At 38.3% G+C, this 16,045-nt stretch overlaps 3 protein-coding genes across 3 annotated transcripts; 2 read left to right on the forward strand and 1 right to left on the reverse strand.

Moving 5' to 3' along the window:
- The first annotated feature begins 1,929 nt into the window (after positions 1 to 1,929).
- On the forward strand, positions 1,930 to 3,284 carry gal3st1b (galactose-3-O-sulfotransferase 1b). The gene is made up of 2 exons (XM_063480262.1): positions 1,930 to 2,051; positions 2,147 to 3,284. Exons 1-2 carry the CDS (start codon positions 1,930 to 1,932, stop codon positions 3,282 to 3,284), a joined length of 1,260 nt encoding a protein of 419 aa, XP_063336332.1.
- A 2,315-nt stretch (positions 3,285 to 5,599) lies between these two features.
- LOC134630840 (cytochrome b-c1 complex subunit 9) lies at positions 5,600 to 6,300 on the reverse strand. Its single transcript, XM_063478557.1, has 2 exons — positions 6,129 to 6,300; positions 5,600 to 5,942 (listed from the first exon to the last, which is right to left on the reverse strand). The coding sequence occupies exons 1-2, from the start codon at positions 6,267 to 6,269 to the stop codon at positions 5,895 to 5,897; spliced, it is 189 nt and encodes a 62-aa protein (XP_063334627.1). The 5' UTR covers positions 6,270 to 6,300; the 3' UTR covers positions 5,600 to 5,894.
- A 19-nt stretch (positions 6,301 to 6,319) lies between these two features.
- zmat5 (zinc finger, matrin-type 5) lies at positions 6,320 to 12,750 on the forward strand. The gene is made up of 6 exons (XM_063478555.1): positions 6,320 to 6,467; positions 7,553 to 7,724; positions 7,854 to 7,916; positions 8,334 to 8,414; positions 10,148 to 10,256; positions 10,362 to 12,750. The coding sequence occupies exons 2-6, from the start codon at positions 7,598 to 7,600 to the stop codon at positions 10,507 to 10,509; spliced, it is 528 nt and encodes a 175-aa protein (XP_063334625.1). The 5' UTR covers positions 6,320 to 6,467; positions 7,553 to 7,597; the 3' UTR covers positions 10,510 to 12,750.
- The last annotated feature ends 3,295 nt before the right edge of the window (positions 12,751 to 16,045 follow it).

Consider the following 16,045-nt stretch of genomic DNA (forward strand, 5'->3'; position numbering starts at 1 on the left):
ATCACCCTCTGACGTATTCTGATGTCAGTGGCATCAGCCATAGCTGTTGCCACATAGGAGTGGGCTCCCTCTGCCAAGTTGATGTGACCTACTGGAACAGATAATTCAGTAAACTGCAACAGCAGCTGAGCCAGCACCTGCGCCCAAGTATCTAGGGACAGAAGAAAAACAGTCAGTAAGCCCAGCACACACGGCTATATCCAAACTGTACCATGTCTAACCTGAACACCAACATTCTATATTGTAACTGTAAACATAATGAATGACCAGTAAGATTTGTGTTTTCAGGAGTTCAAATTGCATCCATGAACATTTGTACAAGCTTTGAAACAGTATATCCTAGCTACATATATTCTAAACTGTGGATAGTAAATAACATGTGTACTAATAAAATGTGTATGTGGTCACAGAGAACTGACTTGACATACAAATCTTAATATATAGCTTAATATAAAAAGAAAATGCTTTATGACTTAACCAGTGCTCATGTGACTGGACCAACAAGTTCTCTTAAACAGCATTAAGGTGTTTACTTTTGACTTTACCAGCTTCTCCCTTTGGTTGGATACGATGGTTAAATGCAGGAAATTTACTTAAACTAGTTAGTACTAATTACTACAATTACTTATTATAAACTGCTAAATAATATTTGGCTAATACAGTCTGTTTCAGACTAAAAAAAATATTTAAGAAAGTCTGGCAGAGGTAATAATGTGACTGGAGCTAGCACAGAGTTTAGTACACTTCTATAATTCAGTAAAAATATATACTATGAGTTATGCACCTCCTCTTATATTTGGAAGTTTCATCAATGCACTATCATCAAAGCCATAACATATTTATCATAACATATACTTGTACATATACACATGAATTGAACACATTTTAGAGCAACGTCTTTTTAGCTTGATAGGTTTTTTATGGCCTATTACAACAGTTATACAGAGGTGTGTCCTTCAGGTCCAGGTTACTTTGCATACCTGCCCCTGTGGGAGGAGAATTCCTCTTCCTCTTTATCCAGCGGCCAATAAGATACCACTTCTAGGATGGACAAATGCGATTTCAACGTCTAGAAGGGAGCCTAACCTCAGCCTAACACCTCTTATGCTGTCATCTTCAGGTAAGTCAGACTCTCACTTTCCGTTTTGCTAGAAAAACTCCAACACCGTCTCATTTACACGCAGGCTGAAAGTCTTTACTCGACTTACTTATTTGCTACTTGGTGACACACACTCAGCAAATACTCTCATACCTGGGTTGCTATCACTAGCAATATTTAGTCAGTACAAATGAGCCAGAGTCACATGACACCACTTGACTCCCTTTATCTGGAATGTTTAGCTGGCTAATCAGAAGTGAGCATCTTTCCCGTGTCGATAACAGAAACGCAATAGAAACGTGATGTCCAGTCATTTTTCACTTCACATGAGATGTTTTCTTTGAGCACGATGCTGTTACAGTAAAGAGTGTTGTGTTTCTCTTCTCTGCTGTTTGTTGAAGAGAAAATTGTAAAACCATAAACATGTGTATAGTGTCAACAAAGGGGCTGTATGTTTTATTTGAACGATGCAGCAATTTTCTCTCTTATCTGCTTAGTCTGTACCTCCCTCCTTGTTTATCATATGGACATTGTTTTAAGCTTTTCCCCTTGACAGATTAAAACATATGAATTGCATGTATGTTTATAAGTCGTTATTCATTACTGTTGCCATAAAAAATGAAAATGGAGGTAATTAGTAGGGTTTTGTGCAAGATGTTCCTGCCACAAATGCGTACATTGGCTGTTCATTGATTTGTTTGGCGCTTGTGAGAGCAGCAGTTAAACAGTAAAATCAAATGAAGTATGTAAATTCAGAGCTGTGTTTGCCTTTCGCCTCTATACTCGCCTCACCTCTGATTTCATTTTCAGGTTTCTTCTCGGTTCACATAATGTCAGGCATCAAAGCAACTAAATGCAAGGCTCTGTTACGAGTTCTGATTCCATGGGTTTTACTGACCAACGTCATGGTGGCGCTGTACTGCTTAAGAAACCCAAACCAAGTGAAACTCAGGTAAATATTTCAAAGGAAATCATTATTTTGTTCACAAAAGATAAGAGATAAGATAAGATAAACTCGGTAAACTGACTTATTGGATATATTTACAGCGACTCCCAAGAAGACACGTGTCCTCTCGGTGTGGCAAAATTACAAAAGAAAAGTTTGATCAAGCAGTCTCACTCAGAAGAGTGCTCACCCAAAGTGAATATCATGTTTATGAAGACGCATAAAACAGCTAGCAGCACCATCCTCAATATCCTCTTCAGGTTTGGAGAAAAGCACAAGCTCAGGTTTGCATTTCCTGATGGACGCAATGACTTCTTCTACCCATCGCCGTTCCTGTGCTCCCAGGTGAAGGACTACAAACCTGGAGAATGTTTCAACATCGTTTGCAACCACATGCGCTTTGATTATCAAGAAGTGTCCAAGCTCCTGCCTCCAGACAGCGTGTACGTCACCATCTTGCGTGACCCGGTGGATCTCTTTGAATCTTCCTTCCATTACTACCACAAAGCAGTTCCCCTTACGTGGAGGATCAGAGGTGAAAACAAGCTGGCAGAGTTTCTGAACAACCCTTGGCCCTTCTACAGTCCAGAGGCTTTCAACTCATTCTATCTAAAAAATCTGCTCTTTTTCGACTTTGGTTTAGATAACAACCTCGAGGCTGATGATCCTCGCGTCATGACAGAAATTAAGAACTTATCAAGACGTTTTCATCTGGTCCTCATTGCAGAATATTTCGAAGAGTCTCTTATTCTGCTGAAGGATTTGCTCTGTTGGACAATGGAGGACATCCTGTACTTTAAGCTTAACGCTCGCAAGAGCTCATCCGTGTCTCACTTGGATAGTGAGATGAGAGCCAAAGCTCTACAGTGGAATGGGGCAGACTGGAAACTCTATCAGTATTTTAATGGTACCTTCTGGGCCAGAGTTGAGGCATATGGGAGAGAAAGAATGAAGCAGGAGGTAGAGGAGCTGAGAAGAAGAAATGCTGAGATGAAGGACATCTGTATTGAAGGTGGAGGTGCGGTTGAAGCGCAGAAGATACAGAGCAGACGTTTCCTGCCCTGGCAGCCGGTTGGAGAGAGTTCCATCCTGGGTTACAACATTAAGAAAGATATTGATCCAAGATTCAGGACAGTCTGTGAAAAAATGCTCACACCTGAAATACAATACTTATCCGAGCTGGGTGTAAACCTGTGGCTCACAAGACTGTGGGGTTGGTTAAAAGATGCCATCTACTGACCGCTGAGCCTTAGCCTATTGGTTTTAACAGTTGAACTGACTAAAAAAACTAACATAGTGGATGTGCGTGTGTGATGCTCATCTCCTAACAAATGTTTTCATCTTATTTATTTGTAAACATTTTCAGGTTTTAAAAATAAATTATTATTGCCATTTCATTGTCACATGAAAATATGCCTATTTGAACTGTAAACACAGTGATGTCACATTTTGTGCATGTGTTATGGAATATATTCAGAGAAAGACCAAAACACTGGTTATGTGTATCTCAAATAATACTCAACAAATACTGTGCAATGTGTTTACATTTTCTTTTTAACATTAGGTTTAGGCTTAAACAGGCTGACTACCTACAAAGCCAGCATTCCTGTTTATATGTTTGTTTTCTAGTACATTTGTTTCAGGGTATGTAACAGCTCTCTTAACCCTGGTATCGGTGTTTTGTTAAGCACATGGTAATCGAGCCATTAGTGAGTCATGAGCGATACCTGGATTCTTGTTGGTGGAAGTATGAGGGAGAGATAGTGTGCCCTCCACTGGCCTGGGACTCACATGCAGCTGTATGTATTTGATGGCTGTACACTGTAAGCTTCAGTGATACATGGACCTCCTTACACCGGATACATTTAAGCCCAGGTAATACAATGTATGTCTGGATAAGAGCGTAATCACTTTTTATGTCCACGGAGAAGTTCTGCACAGGTTTGTTTCCCTGAGAATGATAGTGATATGCAGAGCACGTTGTCAGAATCTGGAGCTTAGATGCACTTTCCCTGCATTGTGAACATATAAATCACTTTTTTGCTTAAGAATGATTTCTTATAAATGTGCTTGCAGCAGAGCTAAAATAGTGTTTTTGCCTTTGTTGTTGTGTTTTGTTTTAGTTTAGTTTCCATTTTTTGTTAAGAGTGGGTGCTCATTTAGTTATTAAGTTTGATGAGATCAAGTATTATTTCTAATTATTACAACTGATAAAATAAGAAGTTTTACAATACAAACAACACCGACATCCCATTACTTGTTGTCACTTGTTGACTTGGCAAGGTTGCTTGAACTGCCAAGGACTGAAAAAAAAAAACATATTTACCTTACATTATTTAATTAGCACACAATCTTGTGTGAGTCTGTATTCAAGTTTTTTCTAAAGTATAAATTTTCCATTACTAAAATATTTTTCACACCTACTTTTAGTTTGTAGTCAGGCAAACTGTAATAACCAACAACAGAAAGCTCGTGACAGGTGTGTTTGAGTATCAGTCATTATCTACTGTATAGCTGTGTATTAGCCAATGAATGTAACTGATAAAATCTAGCAGCCTGAAAATCATTTACCTTTTGGTGATGTGACTGTTATTTTTGTTATATGTACTTGACCCAGTTTTATTGTAATGCAGTGAGTGTGGCGATAGTGGTAAATTGGCTAAACCAGTTTTATGGTTATGTGGCAGTTTGCCTCATTTAGCTGGGTGCCTTTTGTGCTTGTCTATGTGTGTCCCTCTGCACAATTTCTTTCCCTGCTTAACAGCATACGAAGTAGAAGTGCTTCAAATTGCTGATAGATAGAATTCCCAAATTTCCTGTTCTTGTATAACTTCCACAAGAAAACTACAGAATTAACAGCTTTTTGTTTTGTTCTTGTGATCAGCATTTTAATGCAGGTTTAACAGTGCACTTGAATAGGGGTTCATTCACCAGGAAGACACAAACATTGACCTTTGCGGGAGGGGGGGCTAGTGCTGCTCCTAAGCCTGGAACAATGGGAGGGTTGGAAAAGGATAGCTTTTCAGTTTAAAATCTGTGCCATCCTCCATCAAGACGTGCATGTTCATTGGAGGAGATAACAAAACTGTTAAGCACTGACAAATGACTTAAGAGCTCATGGCTGAAAACCCCACAATAACACAACAAATTGTGCAAATACATACTAGACAACCGTCTTTTTCCATTAAACAGACACCTTGTGTGTGCTTCTGTGTTGATTCTTTCCAAGACCTTCAGTTTTTCTTGTCATCAAATAATGCTGATTAATGCTGCCTCTGTAACCCACACAAAAGAGACTGCCTCAATAATACATTTTTCCGGTTAAATGCAGGTTGAAAGAAGAAAAACAACTTTTTTTTGGACCTGACATAAGAACTGATGCCAAAAATCACTAACCCATAAAGTTAATAGTCAGTGCATATGCATTCATGTTGTAAAAGTTTGCAAACATGCAGTTAACATGAGTTCTCTCCTAGATACTAGAAATAACTACATGGTGAAAGGACATAGAAATTTTGCAGAGATATTCAACATGATAACCCAAGACACTGAAGTATGTTAGACAAATACATGTTTAATTTAACAATTTACAATCAGTGAGGAAAATGAAGGCGTTACAATTAACATCAAGGAAGGAGACGAAGCGACAGGAACCACTGCTCCATCTTCACGGGGTCTGGACCGTCTGTCAGCTCTCGTAGGTCCTTTGGCAGCCGCCGATAGCCTGGGCATGACTTTGAGCACATCGTCCATGTTGAATTGATTCAGGTGTGGAGCCCATGAAGAATGGATAATGGAAATGTGACAACATATGCCATTGAACCTTATAGAGCCCCAGCCAGTGTCCCATTATTCTTCTTTGTTTTCATAGTTGTGCTTAATATGTTTCCACAGTTTCTGCAATAAAACACATGCAATGTAACGTTAGTGTTTTCAGACAACTGATGGGCATTTCGAAACGAAGAAGTTGTCAAAAGAACTGAACGCTCGACTTAGCGGGCAAGTTAGCTAGGCTAACGCTAGCGCCGCTTCGCCCTCTGCGTACAAGGTCAGGTGCTTTAAAAGCCCAAAACACGCACTCACCCCGCGATTCAGTTGCTCAAATATCGCATCTCCACCTTGGTCAAATACTCGTTCAAAGAACACAGCTCCAACCATGATGGTTACAGCGAACGTGGATGTCCTCCTGAAGAGAAGATTGTAGACAGACTTAGCCAACGCCATGTCGACGGTTCAGTACTCACCGCGCAGGAACGGATGCGCTATGGCGAAACTTCCGCTTTAGCTTGGTTGTGGGATGCTAATAAACAGATACCCGATAGGAGCTTTCGAGGTGGTGTTTTGTACCTTTTGTTAGGACAAGCCTTCGCCACCGAGAATGTAATCGGCATGTTATAATCTCATCAGGGATACATATTTGAGGTATGGTTTGCTGTGCTGTTTTGGGTTTGAAAGTGTGATTAGTATGCACGTGTTTAGTCTCAGTGCTTCTTCAATTATGCTTCGTAGTTTCAGACCCCCCCACCCTCCAGAAAAACCCCCAAAACAAAACAAAACAGATAGCAACTAAATAATTGGTCGCTGGTGTTTGTGCCAGTAGATGTGCTGCTGGTCCCAGTTTGTCGTGTAAGGACTTTTACCCCCAAGCATTTTTAACCCTGGCTTACACACGTGAACTTATATGAACGTTTTGTTGTATACGTCTTCTTAATCTTCCTCGTTCTCTTCTTCCGGCTGCTCCCTGTAGTGATCACCACCGCGGATTATTGCCCTCCAACCCTCTGCATGTCCTCCTTCACGACATCCATGAATCTCCACTTTGGTTTTCCTCTTTTCCTTATGCCTGCGAGCTACATATTCAACATATTTTGTCCATAATATCCACTATCCCCCATTTGCAAATATCCAAAACATCTCAGCCTTGCCTCTCTAACTTTGTCTCCAAACTGAGCTGTTCCTCTGATGTAGTCATTTCTAATGCTGTCTATTCTAGTCACTCTCAGTGAGGATTTTCAGCATCTCCAGCTCTACCTCCTGTTTTTTTTTCTTTCTACCAACTCCAAACCATAGATCTCACTTCCATCTTGTAAACCTTCCCTTTCACTCTTGCTGCTATCCTTCGGTCACAAATCACCCTTGACACTCATCTCCATTCACTTCAACTTGCCTGCACTCTCTTCTTCATCTCTCTTGTGCACTGTCCGTTGCTTTGGATGATTGGCCTCCACTACCTCTACTATTTGCATATTCACTGTTACACCTGTCACCCTTTTCACTCACACACCGCTCCAGGGTTTCTTACATATGTACTTGCTCATATTTTTGTTATAATCTAATAGACGTGGGCACAGTGGTCAGTTGCTCCTTACTGCATTATGTAGGTTTTCTTAATTAAAGTCACGGTATGATGGTTACATCATACCGAAACTATTCACTTAGCAAACATATTCTTTTACTCTGTAATTTCAGAACAGTTTTGATTTTGTTTACTATTTACTGTCTTTCAGGTGCTTAAAAGGTGATATTGCAATAGTCTGAACACAGCTTTGACCATGGGGAAGAGGTACTACTGTGACTACTGTGACCGGTCCTTTCAGGACAACATGCATAACAGAAAAAAGCATCTGAATGGTGTTCAGCATCACCGAGCAAAAAAAGCTTGGTTTGACAATTTTAGAGGTGAGAGTTGCAGGTATTTCTGAGACCAGGGTTTTTATATCCATGAAAATCTGTGGTTGAAAAATTATGCATTGCTTTTTCATAATATGTGATAAACTGTGTATGATAACCAGCATTTTCTCTTCACAGACTCTGCAGCTATTCTGAATGATGAGCAAGAAAAGAAGCCCTGCAGGAAGTTTCTCCAAAAAGGTATCAGAATGACCGGCAATTCTCTACTGACAAATACAAGCAATAGCAAAGTTGTTTTATTTAGTGCTGCTTGCACTAATTCTAGATTGCAACACCATGGCCAACAGTAACAGTGTGAGGAACCTTGGAGTCACTTTGACCAGTGTTTATCTTTTATCTAGCATATTAAAGAAATCTTCTAGGACGTTCTTCTTTCTTCTGAAATACATTGTTACTACTAGGCAGGACTATTTTAATTCCTTATTATTCTAAAGGATCCCTGAAAAGTCTTCCAAAATGTTTCAGTGAGAGTACTAACAGTGAAGCAAAGAGAGATCATGTTTCTCACAAATTAGCTTGGTCTTTGTTATCTCGCTTATGCTTCAGTATCAGTAAAAATGAAATGAAATTTGGATTTTCTTTCTCTTTGTTTTTTAGGAATTTGTGATTTTGGCTCCAACTGCAGATTTTCTCATATGACAGAAGAAGAGCTATTTAACTTAAAAAGACAGGTGGAAGGTAAGCTGTGACCAGAAGATGGTGCTGTTTACCTTGTGATACGCTTTACAGGACCCCAAAGCAAAGCAAGCATTATACACAGATCATTTCAAATGGAAAGATATTATTCTAATCAAAGTAAAAAGATTGTTATATTTTCATGAACTTTTAGCTTTGTATTACAATTGTTAAATATATAATGTTGCAGAAAGCTGTGTTCTCTTTTCAACCTCACTCTGTATATTAGTGGAAAGCATCTTCTAGTGTGACCAATCACAGAAGTTCCACTAACACCATGTCTAAGACAGATAAATCGCTTCAAGAAAACAGGGTCCGTCCCCTTTATAATTGCCCCTGGCTCCATACCAGCATCCTTGTTTTGTTCCACATGAAGATCTTTAGAGCTTGTCAGCGGCCCTCGAACACCTAACTGTTTACAGATGCAGCCATCAGGGTAGTCTGGTAGTAGCTATTTGCTAGCTGTAAAAGCTGACCTTTAGTGGTTAGGGCTATGATAGGAATCCATTAGTGAAATGCTGGTGGTGACAAGGTTTGGGATGTGGCATCCTGCTTTTGCCTAGCTGCTTGTAGCTTCACCATATCAGGGAAAGACCCCCATCCCCTATGCATCATATGTATGCATGTTAAACATGCTTCTCTGAGCATTGCAGCACAATGCTGGAGTGGCATTTGCGAGGGTCAGTGGCCTCAAAAGCCGGTCCTAATGGTCCGACACTGTGGTGAAGTCCAGTGACAAACCAAGCTTAGCTGGCACTTGCTTGGAGGCATGCTCGAGAACCAAGATTTCCTACTTTCTTCAACCAGCTCCTCAATTCTGAAGACGAACTTGGAGAAGATAAGGATGATGTTACATCAATCTCCACAGAGATGATAATGAGGAGGATGCTATTCTTCCTCCTGACCAGACTTGGTGGAATTAGAGCTTCTTAGGTTGATCTTCGTAAAATGTGAAAGCTTGTATGTAAGCGTATGGAAAGCATTCCACACTCTTTCCATACACTTACTTTATGATGACCAATGGTATATTTGAGAAACTGTCCTATTGCTTGCTCTTTAGTGTGATGGCACATGAGTCCCAGATACTGAAACCTCCTGAGTATCTGTGTGCTCATTTCACCCTAGGACTGGATATCTCATGTGCTATCTCATTTTAAAGGAATTTATGCGTGGGACATCTGTGCAGCTGTTAGTTGAGCAATGATGCTTAGCGTGTGCTCTTAGCTGTATACTGACCTTTGGGGTGGGAGTTATCCACCTGCCTGGATTGTGGTGTTATGGACTTTAGAGTATGCAATCTGAGAATGATCTGCAATGTCCATTATGAGATACAGAGTAAGGTTCGAAAGAGAGTGTCCATTCACCAGAGTAATCCCGGTACTCTGAAAGCTGAGAAGAAGTACCTTGAGAATGTCTGGTGGGGCTATCATAAAGGGCGTTGGGTATCCCATGTCCTTGAAGTGATTGGTTTGACTTAGTTGGATGTGGTGGTGGAGGAGCTTCTGTGATTGGCCATGCCAGAAAGCACTTGCCGTTGTGAGATGCCTCACTGTTTTCAGAGAACCGGGGTTACTGAATTGAAACCACAAAGACCAGCAGTTAAATATTCTCAGAAAAAAATAGTTCAAAGAAACTGCTAGTAAAGAAAGACAAGTACTACTTGTTGAGCACATTTCCTACAGATGAGTGTGTAAACTACTATATGCTGAGATGAATGAGCAATTTCTCTTTCTCAGATGAAAGACAACACAGAGAGGACTCTGAGGACAGAATTATGCCTGGACGAAGTATAGAAGAATGGCTCTCGAGAAGGGAAAAGAAGAGAGCTGCCCTCGGTAGTAAAGGGTATGTACCTTCGTTTTTGTTTTAACACTCATTCTACATGGCTCGCATGACTAATTTTACTCCTGTTGATTATGAATTCACCTATTCTATTATTTATTTCTGCAGAGATCTAAAAATCGAGGAAGACAGTGAGGAAAGTCAAGCAGAAAATGGCATTCTTCAGCAGCTCCTCTCCATTCCTGACCTACCGCCCTCGCTTCAACCCCCTCCTCCAGGCGGGTGGAAAGTCAACATGAACACTGAGTGGGGTTGAGTGACATTCACTTTGGGGGTTCAGATGACTGTTAAGCCAATACCTAACATTAATAAAGGGAGGAATGGTTCAGAAAACCAATATTATTTTAGTTTTTTAAGGATTTTCAGCATGAAAGGAAGATTTCAGTTGTTGTTTGTTGCTGTTTTTCATTTGAATAATAAATTTACTTTTCTTAGGTGAGTAAAGTATTTGCATATATTTCAAAACAAAATCTGAGATGAACAGTAACTGTACAACATCGGGGTAATTGATGCAGTTTTTGCACTGATAAGTCACAGAGTGCCCTTAAAGTGAGACTCCTCTGAGGAGTTACATTTGATATCATGTGGGCCCAAAGGGAATGAATGATTGCCGAGCAGATGGAAACCTTTTTTTTTTTTTTTTTTGCATGGTTTTAATTCTGTGCTGCATCATGGGGGATTCCTTGATCTCATGACTTCATTTTTATTACTAACCCAGCCACTAGAAAACACAATTTAATTTTCAAAATGATATGAACGACGAAGTGAAACACTGGATTGAATCTTATAATGAAAGTTTTAATAGTCAGAAAGTTCGTTAATTTATTTCTTAGTAAGCATCGTGCAAATCCCTTGGATTTGTGACTAATATATTTCTAATTGTCTTTGGGTTTTTTTTTTAAACCCTCAAGTATTTAATATTCTTTGCTCAGATTATGCTGAAATGTACAGTAGTCACTCATCCTTCACAACACCTGCCTAATATTGTGTAGGTCTCCCTTGTGCTTGAAAGCTACCACTGGATCCTATTAGGGAAACGGTGGCGGTGACAAGGTTAGGGATATGGCATCCTGCTTTTGCCTAGCTGTTTGCAGGTTGACCATCCCCTATGCATCACATGTATGCTTGTTAAACATGCACATGTGTTGTTGGCAGACTGGACTCAGAGGTGTCCAGGTCACTAACCTTGCACAGGTCCTCTATGCAGTGTGCTGTGGTGTCTGGCACAGGGATATTGCAGATCCTTTGACTCTGTTGAGGTGTTGGGTGGGAATTCCGTGGATCAGGCTTGTTTCACCCAAAGATGCTCTCGTCTCATTATTGTTGTTTTTAAGGAATCCTCTTTGGTTTGTGTCATTTGTGTTATTTCAATGAAATACAGTCAATTAAAAAAACATTTTCTTTGGATTTACTTAAGGCAAGTGGTTCCATCCAAGTGAGAAACTCTTAAGAAATACAAAACAGAGTATTGCATTGCAATGGGACAAATAACCCAAGTAAACTTAAACTGTTTCTTAGGAGTTAACACAGCTGTGTGGAAACATTTGACATAACATTCTCAATGACATCCGATAATACAAATGTTGGAGAGTGCAGGAGACTGGGATATACAGAGTTGACAGTCCTGGGAAATTGCCATCTGTGAAGTTGTCTTTCTTAACCATTGAAAGAATTCTGTCATCATGCACTTTAGTTGTCTCTTGTCATCTTTTTATGCCTTTTTGGTGCTGCTGAGCTGACCAGTCTATTTATTCTGTTTAAGAATGAATCAGATTGTAGATTTGGACACTTGTAGTTTTTGCTATCTCTTTGATCAATTTATAGTGAAAAAAAAATACAGTGAAAACATATATTAAACACTTGGAAGAAACTTCAGATATTATGTCCATTTCATTTGTTATTAATTTACATGGGAACAGGCCTCACCTGGTCAGTCAACTGTCCAATTATTTTTAAGCATCTTAATATCAGGAACTACATGTAAATATGGCTGTAACTCCTTAACTGATGCAACAAAGCGGAAACTGCACTTCAGTCACATCTTTATTCTTAGCTTATAATCCTCTGTGGCAAAACTACAAAAATCGTGTCCAACAAGTTAAGAACTTGTAACTGTATGTCAGTCGGTATCCTTTGCTCACTGGTGGTTATTTGTCTCACCTCAGATTTGGAAAAGAGTTGAACTCTCGCCCCACAGCTTCACCTCAGTAAAGGTTACCATGTCTGAATGTCATTGACATTCCAGTCCTTTTGCTATATTGCTGTTTGTCTTATCCAGTGTGGACACTCCTGTGTTGTTCTAAATCACATTATTGATAGTTGTTGGCGGGACCAAGCTACAAAACAATTTGCCAAGAAAAAAGCAGTGAAAAAGGGGCTGATTACAAGGAAACATGGCAACTGATCTCCCTCGAATGTGAAGTGGCTGAAAACGAGATAAATTTTTAGATGTTTTCAGATCATCCAGATCTGCTCTTAATTTTCTTGTTGCCCTCCAAGTTATAAGTTTACTGTGTGAATAAATTCCACAATAACTCTACTTTTATGAACTACTTCTACTTTTCTTACATCTTTTAAATTTAAATTTAAAAAAAACAAACAGCTTTCTTAATGCACTTGTTTTTATTGGACTACATGCATCTATAGACATCACTTACATAAGTGTATAATTGATGCAGTAACCTCTACATGTGCAGTAACAGTTACAGAAAAAACAAAATAAAAACAAAGCAGGATATTGTGTTAAGAACAGAGAAGTGATAAAGATAAAACAGAAATACTTAATATTTTATTATGACACCTATTAAAAATACATCTTGTATCATTTTTTCCCTCAAGCCATGTATTCATGTGATTGATTTTCCATCTTTTTACGTCTTTACTTCAGTTTCATGAAAGTGCAGCTTTTAAAACTCCAAGTTACAAAAGGCACAGAACAGAAAACCTTGACAGTCAAAATTAAATTTACATTTAAATTGAACATTTTTAACAATCTGTTGACAAAATTTACATAAATCTTTTCATCAAAACACAGTAACCTACAGAATAGGACACAATATTTGTCACACGTGTTAAGATTTGGCACAGTAACTATATTTTACATTCACATAAAATCCCATACTTTACATGATATGTTCATGGAGAGGTAATGTGATGTCATACAAATAGTTTTTTAAATTCTTTTACATAAACAGCTACTATATACGGAAAAAATATCAGTTTTATTGCCAGTATGACTCTCAGTAGTATATACTTTCACTCTGATGTAGCTTTCATAAACCTTTAAGGTAAAAAGAGGAAGAAAAAAATATAGAGAATATTGTTTGTTACTTTGTTAAAGAAAACATTCAGAAAAATGACAAATAATCAAAAAAGTTGTGTGCATGGCGTAAATACATGCAAAAGATTTTATCTGAATGTCCAGTCAAACTGGAAAATTATATCTGAAACCTAATTTTTTCCCCTCTTTTTAAAATTATTTTTACTTTTTTTTTTTTTTTTTTTTTTTTTTTACAAAACATTATGCTTACATTCATAATAAATCCACATAGATTTAATGTATTACTTTCCAAGTAAGAAAATATAACCATGTTATACTTTAAACAATATGTTGTTTTGGTGGTCCGTGTAAAAACCAGAAAACAACATTTTTATGATATGTCAAATTACTGTTCACAGCATACTGCAAAGTATTTAGTATTCTACAGTTTTTCTGAATTGATAACACACAAGGTTTTCTAAATCTAGTATTAAATGAATCACTCTCCTGGCAAAACATTTTCTTTTACAAAGTTAGATGCAATTTGCAGATCTAGTTTACTCCTAAATACACTCTCACTCAGATTTTCACACTGATATACTTGTGATGCTTAACGGAAACCGCAGGAGGCATAAGTTAAGCACATTTCCTAAAAACAACTTAAAATTGTTCAGGCTTGCTGTTAATTATGTTATTTACTCAGTTTAAGCGGTGTCAGATTGCACAGCTGGTAATTATGAGTAGAAAGTGGAGCAGGACAAAGAATTCAAACCACACTCATCATGTTCTCTGCCACCAAATTCTTGAATATTGTTTACTGAATAGTCAGTGCATTTACAGGAAATTGTCACTTTATTAGTCACACAGTGCAAGTAAAGGGTTCGACCCTCTTTTGCATTCTGAACTGCTTTAATTTTTCATGGCACAGATTCAACAAGGTGCTGGAAACACTCCTCAGAGATTTTGGTCCATATTAACATGAAAGCATCTCATAGTTGCTGTAAGTTTGTGGGATACACAGCTATGATTGGTTGGGTTGAGATCCGGTGACTGTGGAGGCCATTTGAGTAGCCCATCTGGCACCAGCAAAAATGCCATGTTTAAAGTCACTTAAATAAATTTCCTTGCTCAGTACAGCAGATTGTCTTGTCCATATCTACATGCCTAAATGTATTGAACTGCTGCCATGTGATTTGCGGATAAGACAGCTGTGTGAAACAGTTTAACAGATGTGTATAATAAAGTGGCCGGTGAATGTATACATTTGTGCAAGTTGTAGAACAGACAGATTGACCTTTTCTGAAAATATGTGCTCTGAACATTGAGTTGGATTTTTCTTAGTGTGACATATTCATCAGAGTCATGATAGTCATATAGCTAGCTTTTGCCAGAGGAGACTTGTCTAACTTTCAGTTTTTTAGTTTATAAACTGGGTTTTGTGTTTTTAGATGACAGAAATTGCCAAGAAACGTGTCTTAACAATTGCGAAAAACTGTAATACTGTGCACATCCACAAAAAAGTCGATTTTTTTTTTTTGCAATGATCACTTTACAAATTGCATAATTATTTGAACACTTACACCAGATTTCAGTAATCTCACGCACATATAACACACATTTACTTCTAATCTAATGTACATGCAAGTTGGCAGCTTGAATTACTTCATACTTATTTGCTATAAATACAATTATTATTTAGTTTTATCTAAATTCTAAACTTCTTTTGATTTATTTATAGCTGGTAGCTCGTGTCATACAGCTACTCAAATGTCTTTTAGTGCCTTGTTATGACTTTGATGCGTCTTACAGATGCGCACATTCGAAACATGCAGCATGTGCATGTATTGCAGGCAGGCTATGGATATTCGTTTGGTTGGACATGAAGATACCAGTATTTCTCTTTGTATCTGGAGCTTTTACATAAAACCCACGCACACACTCTTGTCTGGTTTATTTGAAGAATTTTGTGATCTCCTTTTCTGACACACTTTAAATTCAGAGTTTACTTCTAAGTTTAATTCTTCAGCTACAGTTGTTTCACATTACCGCTAACACAAAATCAATTTGCTTTAGAAAGCAATCTCAATCTGCTCAGCCAAGAAAGCTGCTTCTGAGCTTTAAAGCAAAATAATTAATTGTGAAAAAAGTATGACATTTCTTTTGAAACAGGCCTGTCGGAGTTTCTTCCACTGATAATTTGACTAGAGTACATAACATGCGGTTGTGGATCACAACTGTAGGTCCTCTCTTTTGAGCTGTGAATCCAGTTGCTGTGCTTGTTGACCGGTTTATGCTTCTCGCTGCAAAAATTTGGATGCTTTCACATTTTCTTTTTGTCCGTTTGTTTAAATATAATGTGCCTTCATTTTGATTCAAATACAGGTCTTTGTTAGAAGCTGAAGCTACAAGTTAGTGAATGCATGATTTAGGTTTGTGGCAACTGATGGGACAGGAAACAAACCTGACAGTTTGAATGATTTCATGAAACTCTCTGTGTTGGTCTTAAAATAAATGTAACATGACAATATTTTAG

The sequence above is a fragment of the Pelmatolapia mariae genome, linkage group LG7, assembly GCF_036321145.2.
Source record: "Pelmatolapia mariae isolate MD_Pm_ZW linkage group LG7, Pm_UMD_F_2, whole genome shotgun sequence".
Lineage (NCBI taxonomy): Eukaryota > Metazoa > Chordata > Actinopteri > Cichliformes > Cichlidae > Pelmatolapia > Pelmatolapia mariae.

What these genes read in the sequence shown, in the direction of transcription:
- gal3st1b (XM_063480262.1), top strand. Translation starts at nt 1,930, where the DNA reads ATGTCAGGCATCAAAGCAACTAAATGCAAGGCTCTGTTACGAGTTCTG. An exon ending in CCAAACCAAGTGAAACTCAG is followed by an intron (nt 2,052 to 2,146) that starts GTAAATATTTCA and finishes ATATATTTACAG; the next exon opens with CGACTCCCAAGAAGACACGT.
- LOC134630840 (XM_063478557.1), bottom strand. Translation starts at nt 6,269, where the DNA reads ATGGCGTTGGCTAAGTCTGTCTACAATCTTCTCTTCAGGAGGACATCC. An exon ending in TTGAGCAACTGAATCGCGGG is followed by an intron (nt 5,943 to 6,128) that starts GTGAGTGCGTGT and finishes GTTTTATTGCAG; the next exon opens with AAACTGTGGAAACATATTAA.
- zmat5 (XM_063478555.1), top strand. Translation starts at nt 7,598, where the DNA reads ATGGGGAAGAGGTACTACTGTGACTACTGTGACCGGTCCTTTCAGGAC. An exon ending in TTGGTTTGACAATTTTAGAG is followed by an intron (nt 7,725 to 7,853) that starts GTGAGAGTTGCA and finishes TTCTCTTCACAG; the next exon opens with ACTCTGCAGCTATTCTGAAT. An exon ending in CTTAAAAAGACAGGTGGAAG is followed by an intron (nt 8,415 to 10,147) that starts GTAAGCTGTGAC and finishes TCTCTTTCTCAG; the next exon opens with ATGAAAGACAACACAGAGAG.